An 8,833-nucleotide genomic window follows, 5' to 3' on the forward strand; every position below is an offset into this window, starting at 1 on the left:
ACTCGAACAGAGCAGCAGCAGGAACTAAAATAGTAGGAGAGAGGTCAGTGATGAGCAGAAAGTTTGGGTTTTTGAAAAGATTCTGCCGCCACTCAATCATGCAAGTATCATCATCATCATCATCATCATCAAAGGCGCTTTGCTCGTTCTTTATTCACATGGCGCTGCATTGATTCTTTCTCCTGCCGCTGGTGTTTTGTTAAAGCAGTGAGGGAGCAGGAGAGGTCAGTGGAGCCGTTAACCTTAATGACACTCCTGATGAGATGTTGTATTGTATGTCTAGGCCATCCCCAGGAATGCAGGGCCAGCACATGCTGTGTTTGGCTCCCGAGAAAACCTATGCGCGGCCAAATCGAGCATGCTTCTTCTTCTTGTGTGTAACCCTGTGATCTGCAGCCCCACTTGGACAACAAAATGTCATAAGAGTGTCATAATGCCAACATACATTTTGATTTGGTTGTGCAGCACAAAAGGCTTCTCGGTGGATGGATTCAGAGGATAACACGCTGAAAACGACATGGAGAAAATCTTTGGAGAAATGCGCGAGACCTTTCTCGGAGGGAAAGGAAAGGAGGAAAGGGAGAGGAGAGGAGATGAATGGGCGGCGGGCACGCGCTTGATAAGTCGCTGCTGCTGCCCATGGAATCGACGGGCAATTAGCAGGAAAATGCAGGCAGCGACATTGCCGTCGCCGTTGCCGACCGTGGATGTGAATTGCCACGAGATAAATGACCCATCGACGCCCGTACGTGCAGGTATCTGTGTTTCTATCTCTTGTTCGTATCAAAGAGGTCCTGGCTCGATTCAGACATCCACAGTACTGAATGAATTCTGGTTTCAAAAAGAAAAGACTGAATGAATTCTGTCTGAAATGTCGTCTGTCACTGCTCTCTCTCTGTCAGCGGCTGAATGAATTCTGGTTTCAGAGAGAGGAGCAACTTCGGCGAAAAATCGCAGCAAATCATGCTTGACTTGGACCGGTGTCCAGACTCCAGAGTCCCGATTGAAAGATATACAAATCTACGGCATGCACACGGTGGATTCCAGTCTTGTCTCTCCGTTCCCCAACAGAGGCAACCAGCCAGCGGCAGTGCCATCATGAGCAGGAACACTCTTGGAATGAAAATATTACAGAACTTTGATCGATCGGCGCAACCTTCTACTCATGATGTGGTACGGCGTGCCAGCAAAAAATAAAATAAAATCCAAGAATGATGTGGTACGGTGTGCCAGCAAAAAATAAAATAAAATTCATGAATGATGTGGTAGCAATTGGAATCTGCGAAAGCAATGGGAAGCAATTTCCGCGAGAGAAAATGTCGACCTAAAAGCTGAAGGCGACAGCCTCAACTCACTCAAGCTAAGGCGCTGCCTGCCTGCCTGTTGCCGTGTGTTTCTGGATGATCTCCTTATTCAATTGCAAAACTCAGTTGTTGATTAAGTAGTTCGGCTGCTTTTCTTTGGATCAAGAGATATAGTAGCATCGTCTTATTTATCGATGAGCGCAACCTGCAACCGCCAATAATTGGTCATCGAGAGGTGTGTTCATTTTTCTTTTCGTTTTCTTTTCTGACGAAACAGCCCAAATGAGCTTGCTACAGATTGACGAAAATGAGCCGGTCACAAGGGTTGCAAATAGGACCGAAGAACAAAGGTTTTTGTATTCAAGAATTTGAAGGGTGTGGATTTGGAGTAGTAGTTTGGATAAAGCTAGGCCTAAAATTCTTACTGCAAGTATACCTTTTTTTCTGTAACATGGCAAAACCAAGAAGGGACCAAGAAAGAGAGACCCTGGTGACGGAGGACCACAATTCTTCTACGCGAAATTGTGGTCTTTGCAAACTTTGCAAGAGGAGGCCGGAGACCGCGGAGCATCAAATGTTCAAATGTAGATACTCCCTCCATGTTTGGAGAGTCATAAAGGAGTGGCTGGTTAGCTGATTTCGACACCTCTCAATGGAATAGGTATGCTTCGGTTCAAGAATTGTGGTGCTCCATGCCTCTATCACCAGGGTCCATAGGCCATAGCCGACGGCGTAATGGGCTCTCTTCCTTTGTCCATTTTGTGGCAGTCAATACCCTATTTTAAAGGATAAACCTAGCAAAAAAAATTGCCGGCTTCATGAAATTGCGCTAAGTATGCCGAGGCCGTGAAGTGTAATAGTCATTGTAGTACTAGTAGCAAGTACAGGTATATTACAAAGTACTGGTAGCTACTCCTAATTTGCTGCTGCTTAATTACATAATATGGTGACATATAGAGATCAGTATGTATTGGAGTATTGCAACACTAGACGTGTAATGAGTACACGACTTTGCCGTGAGGTCAGGGGTGTAGTAGTATATGATAGGGTTTACTTGTAGTCTTTGTCTTTTGACTTTTGCGACGACGCAACCAAGAACGCATGCAGCAGTTGCCTCTCGTTTCTGAGCTCCTTCCTCTTTGACAAGTTCAGGTAGCAGATTGATCGTGAGTTAGCAGTAATGTGATCGATGGCAACTGGGATTAGATAGATAGAGCACATTCGTGTCACGAGTGCATGATATGGAGATGAAAGGAAAGGCAGGGAATCTTCCCCTGGCCGTTGGTTGGGCTGTCTATGCTATACACGCACATATATGCTATTCTTCCATGGATAATTAATCGGAGTAGCTTCCTCTGGGATTAAAATAGATTAGTCGACGGTAGCTTAGCTTCCTCTGGAATAGATGTTGATATGTTAATCAAGGTGTTGGGAGCTGGTCCTGGCGAATTGGGCGGCTGCTTTTGTGCTGATAAACCATACCAAACCATACCAAACCGGCCGGGCATGCTTGCAGGAGACACTGGGTGCTGTTTGGGAATCGGAATTCGGACAATGCCTGCCTCACAACGATGGGTGGATGGCTACGGTGCGAACCGAAGGGAAATGGGAATCTCTTCCATGGCTAGATCGTCCCCACCTTCGCCTTCATCGCCAATTATAGGAGGAATCAACGTGTTTTCAGCTGTTGTGTATGCTAGCTAAGGCTATGGTAGGCAGCAACAGTACTCCGGCATTGGAATTTTTTCTGTCTTTCTACAATACACACCGGAAAGTTTAGCTGTGAACAAAAGGTGGCAGCTCCTCGCCTAAGCCTACTTCGGTGTCTTCATCGATCGATCGGTTGAGCCTTTGTCATTCCATGAAAACAGGTACTGCCGCCATAGTACTCCAACGAGTGTTTCTATGGTCATGTGGAGAGAGCGCACGTGCTATCAAAGGCCATTTCACTTCTCTACAGAGACACTAGCAGTGCACCTCTGCCACGCTGCTGCGGGCTCGGGCGATGTCGCAGCTGCTCGCTCAAGGGACGGCGCGACTTCAGGGTCGGCTTCAGGTTGGGCGTCACCAGCATGTCTACAATGGTGAGTTTCCACGAATCGATCTACGAATGCAGTAGGAGTGGAAGGATGAGCAGATTACCTAATATCCAGTAGCAATTCTGATGCATAGGTTTCATTTTTATTCACAGGATGGATCCAAATTCAAGCTATTTGCTGAAAATTAGAATGATTGGCAACCCAAAAAAAGCTAGAAAGGAGATCAAATCTTTTTATTTTGAGAAGGTTATTGATTCTGACTTGACAAATTATGAAGTTTTGGTTGAATCAGTTCTAGTTTAGTACCCGGCACGTTATTTGGAAGTTGCACATGTTCAGTACTATGATGATGTTCTCAAAACATTCCCAGAAATAAAATCAGACCAAGAGTTGATGTCTATGTTTGAGAAACACAGTAAGACGAAGATGGTGCAGATGTTCTTTGCATATTGTGACCCCTCTGAACCTTATGTTCCTATCATGGAGTATGAACAAATTGGTATTGATGTGGTACTGACGAAAATAGTTATCTTTGCAACCCAATACCGGAGAATGAACATGTTGGTGTTGATGAAGAGAGTATGTATTTGGAGAAAGAACCTACATGTCTAAATGTGGTTCTTTTTCCTAATAAAGAGAAGGACAAAGACTATGTTGCTGCTGATGGGAGCGAGGATGGGAGCGAGGATGATAGCGAAGATGAGAGCGAGGATGACAACAAGGATGAGTCTGAGTTAGAGGAGGAGGAAGAGTTGCATGAGGCAAATCATGCCCCAGATATAGAGTATGATAAGGAAGACCCATGTATGACCGAAGGTTCCACATATCCCAATATGGATGAGTTTAAGTTGGCCCTTTCTCAGCATGCAATCAAACATTAACTTGAGTTTAACACAGAGAAGAGTACACCATGTAGGTTCAGGGGATATTGTAAAAGAAGAGATGAAGATAATTGTCCATGGAGGATACATGCTTCTACAACAGATAATATATGTACTGTAGTGGTAATTGTCTAACTTTGCTCGTTTGGGAACTTCTTTTGCATAATTGTTTAAGAATTTGTAGCTAACTACATATATTCTTCTTTTGTAGGTGAAAAAAAAAACCTTGTGATCATGATTGCTCTAGTACAAGAAGGAAAAAGAAGGTGAAGAACGCAACTAAGTATTGGATATGTGAGAAGGTTAAGAACTGGCTCATTGAAGATGCAACTCTAGGAGCAACGGAATTGCAAAAAAAGTTTAAAGAACACCACAAGGTCAAAATCCACTACAAGAGAGTATATATGGGCAAGCTACTAGCCTTGAGGGAACTATATGGTGATTGGGACAGCAGCTTTGACAATTTGTATAGGTTTAAAGCACAAGTTGAAAGTTGCTGCCCTGGTAGCATAGTGCAGATCGATCATCACACGGTATCTGGTAAAATCAAGTTTAGAAATTTTTTTGTTGCTTTCAAACCTTGCATAGATGGGTTCCTTGGTGGTTGCAGACCGTATTTGGCAATAGATAGCACATTCTTGACAGGCAGGTTCAAGGGGCAGTTGGCTAGTGCTACTGCCATTGATGGCCATAATTGGATGTATCCGGTTAGTTCTGGAGTTTTTGACTCTGAAACTAATGAGAATTGGACTTGGTTCATGCAACTGCTAAGACAAGCCATAGGATCACCAACAGGTTTAGCCATATGCACTGATGCTGGCCAGGCAGTTATGACAGGGGTAAAAGAAGTGTTCCCAGAGGCAGAACATAGAGAGTGTATGTTTCACTTGGTGACCAACTTCAAGAAGAAGTTCCATGGGAAGGTGTTTGATGACCACCTTTGGGCTGCTGCTTACTCATGGAATACATATTTATTTGGCAAACATTGGGCTGCTATGGAGACAGTAAAGCCAGCTGCAACAACACATGTAAGGAAGTGGCACAATAGGTTGTGGTCTAGGAGCCAGTTCTCAACTATATGCAAGGTGGACTATGTAACCAACAACTTGGTTGAGAGCTTTAACAATTGGATCAAGCACCACAAGTCCTTGAACTTGGACGACTTCTTTGATAAGGCGAGGCAATTGATTATGATATTGTGGAACCGAAGGAGAAAAGTTGCAAAGAAGTTAGATGGTTTGATTCTCCCCCACATAATGAAGAGGCTGAATGTAATGACTAGGGAATTAAACTTGGAGGTTGTAGAAAGCTCAGAAGAAGTTGCTGAAGTGACTGCATTAGGTGGTAGCGGATTTAGGTTTGTGATCAACTTGCAAGAGAGGACATGTTCTTGTAGACAATGGCAAGTTTCCGGCCTTCCTTGCAAACATGCTCTTGCATTCATCACATCACTTACCAATGCACACATACGACAATATGTGGACGTGTATTACTCCCTTGAAAAATTCAGATCAGCTTATGCCCAACTAATCCCTGCTATGCCTGACAAGAACCAATGGCCTCAATCTGACCATGGCTTCTTCATGCATCCGCCACTATTAAAGGCTACTGCTGGTAGGCCTAAAACTGAGAGGTACAAAGGTTGCGGTGAGAAGAAAAGGAAAAATGGCAAACTCTTATGCCCTATTTGTAAGGAATATGGGCATCACTGGCATAATTGTAAGAAATGCAACCCCGATGACATTGCTGCGATGACGGCTGTGAGGTAATATCGATTTACTCATTCTTGCATTACTCAGCCAGATGTACATTTTCACTACTTCCTTATTGTTCGTGTAGAGAACCACCAAAGAAGAGGACAAAGACATCCCAAACAGCCGACTCATCCATTGTGCCTTATGATGAAGAACCAACAAGAATGTGTTTTCCCCCAAGGTTAGTAATTTGACACTTATGCTCAAGATTACATGAGAACACTGCTTGAATTCTAAGTAGCTTCCTTCTCACCATAGCCAAAATTTGGAAACTACAACTAAGAAGGAAAAGAAGGAAAACCATGCTAACTCAAGTGATGGAGCATCAAAAAGGTGATTAGAACTAGTTTAGATTTTTGTATTTACTTAAACTACAACTTGTTCTTTTGCTGATTACTTCCTTCTCACAGTACCAAAAGCTTGGAGAATACAAGTAAAAAAAATAGGAAAGGGAGCAACTCTGAATCGGTTGGATCCAAAAGGTATTGTTTTTGTTTCGTACTTCACATTTATGTATAGTTTTTGTTTTCAGTTGCTAAAATCTATTGTTGCCATACATGTATAAGTGCAGATCAGGAACCGGCTCAAACCAACTGATGCCAATTTCCATAGAGTTTCCTATTCCCGGCGATGAGAAAGATGTTCCAGTGAAGGCGGGCAAGAGCAAAAAGAGAAAGTGTGCTAAAAAGATTCCGGCGGTTCCACTTGACAGCCCAGCTATGTGCACAAGAAGCAAATTTTTAAGCCCTGCGAGCCCCGCAATGAGCACAAGAAGCAAAAGAAGGCTCAGCTTGTGATTATCAGATGGTTTCTTTTGATGCAATTGTTATTTTGGAGGTTCTTTTGTGCTGTTTGGGTCATATAGATTCGACCTCATGCATGTGTGACCTTGTATGCGAACTACTGATGCATCTGAACTACTACTAATTGTTGGAGATATGCCCAAGAGGCAATAATAAAATGGTTATTATAATATATCTTTGTGTTTATGATAATGTTTACATACCATGCTATAATTGTATTAACCGAAACATTGATACATGTGTGTTATGTGAACAACAAGGAGTCCCTAGTAAGCCTCTTGTATAACTAGCTTGTTGATTAATAGATGATCATAGTTTCATGATCATGAACATTGGATGTTACTAATAACAAGGTTATGTCATTATGTGAATGATGTAATGGACACACCCAATTAAGCGTAGCATAAGATCACGTCATTAAGTTATTTGCTATAAGCTTTCGATACATAGTTACCTAGTCCTTTTGACCATGAGATCATGTAAATCACTTATACCGGAAAGGTACTTTGATTACATCAAACGCCACTCGCGTAAATGGGTGGTTATAAAGGTGGGATTAAGTATCCGGAAAGTATGAGTTGAGGCATATGGATCAACAGTGGGATTTGTCCATCCCGATGACGGATAGATATACTCTGGGCCCTCTCGGTGGAATGTCGTCTAAATAGCTTGCAAGCATATGAATGGTTCATAAGAGACCACATACCACGGTACGAGTAAAGAGTACTTGTCAGGAGACGAGTTTGAACAAGGTATAGAGATACCGATGATCAAACCTCGGACAAGTAAAATATCGCGTGACAAAGGGAATCGGTATCGTATGTGAATGGTTCATTCGATCACTAAGTCATCGTTGAATATGTGGGAGCCATTATGGATCTCCAGATCCCGCTATTGGTTATTGGTCGGAGAGAAGTCTCAACCATGTCTGCATAGTTCGCGAACCGTAGGGTGACACACTTACGGTTTGATGTCGTTTAAGTAGATATGGATATATGGAATGGAGTTCGAAGTTTTGTTCGGAGTCTCGGATAGGATCCAGGACATCACGAGGAGTTCCGGAATGGTCCGGAGAATAAGACTCATATATAGGAAGTCATATTCCAAGTTTGGAAATGATCCGGTGCATTTATGGCAGGTTCTAGAAGGTTCTAGAAAAGTCCGGAACAAAGGCACTATGAAAGTATGCACAAATCAAGAAATGGTCAAGTAGACCATACCCTCATACCTTTATTTCTTCTCTCCCTCTCTTAAGGATAACCCTAATGAAAACCCAAACCCTTGATGACATGGTCATGCCGACCATGGCATGAACCACGTTTCCCTCTCCTCTCTTCTTTCTTTCTCACTATGCTTAAACTCTCTCTAACCCACCTCTCATCTTATCATGTCCTTGGTTTTCAGAAGCATCACCACCTAGCTAGCCTAGCTTAGCAAAATTGGGAACCACCTTTGCATGCTCAAGTGAGGTAGCCGGCCATGCATCCCGAGTAATCACCATGCACCCATCCCTCTCTGTCCTTTCTCCCTGCTAAACCGTGTGACCAGCACTATCCCCCTCTCTTATCGACATGCACAACTTTTAGCCCTTTCTTGTTGTCCTCCCTTGCTTGGAAAAGAGGAGAACCGGCCATATCTTGGCATGGGGCATGTGTGAGCCTGATTCTCTCCCTCTACTTTCCCATCTCTCCCCACCAGAAGACACTCACGAGCCTGCACCCCTCCTGCATCCCTACTCAAATTAGAGATTCTCCCATCGCATCCCTACTTTGGCAAGGACCGCACGGCTGCATCCCGCCTCTCTCTTCCCTTTGCTGAGCATGCACACGACGCCAGCAACAGCCGATGCTCACTGCTTCTCTCTCCCTCTTTGACAATTTCCCGAGCTCTCTCTTGCCTTCCCCCACCTCACGCCACCCTCGTGGTGACCGCGCGCACCATCTCGGACACGGCCACACTGGCGACCCCCACGTCTCGCCCCCGTCACGGATACCGCCGCGCGGTGGACAAGAGTAATGCCATCACCTCCCCCACGCCAGGACAACTGCGACC

The 8,833-nt window shown here is 44.0% G+C and overlaps 1 protein-coding gene and 1 long non-coding RNA gene across 2 annotated transcripts; both read left to right on the top strand.

Moving 5' to 3' along the window:
* The first annotated feature begins 3,044 nt into the window (after positions 1 to 3,044).
* On the top strand, positions 3,045 to 4,782 carry LOC124706331. Its single transcript, XR_007004390.1, has 4 exons — positions 3,045 to 3,097; positions 3,176 to 3,388; positions 3,496 to 4,347; positions 4,436 to 4,782. It is a non-coding gene; the product is annotated as an uncharacterized LOC124706331 (long non-coding RNA).
* Positions 4,783 to 4,808: 26 nt separating this feature from the next.
* Positions 4,809 to 6,902, top strand: LOC124706332. Its single transcript, XM_047237989.1, has 5 exons — positions 4,809 to 5,989; positions 6,064 to 6,159; positions 6,237 to 6,311; positions 6,389 to 6,460; positions 6,550 to 6,902. The coding sequence occupies exons 1-5, from the start codon at positions 4,923 to 4,925 to the stop codon at positions 6,773 to 6,775; spliced, it is 1,536 nt and encodes a 511-aa protein (XP_047093945.1). The 5' UTR covers positions 4,809 to 4,922; the 3' UTR covers positions 6,776 to 6,902.
* Positions 6,903 to 8,833: the final 1,931 nt, after the last annotated feature.

This window comes from Lolium rigidum, chromosome 4 (assembly GCF_022539505.1).
Source record: "Lolium rigidum isolate FL_2022 chromosome 4, APGP_CSIRO_Lrig_0.1, whole genome shotgun sequence".
Taxonomy (NCBI): domain Eukaryota; kingdom Viridiplantae; phylum Streptophyta; class Magnoliopsida; order Poales; family Poaceae; genus Lolium; species Lolium rigidum.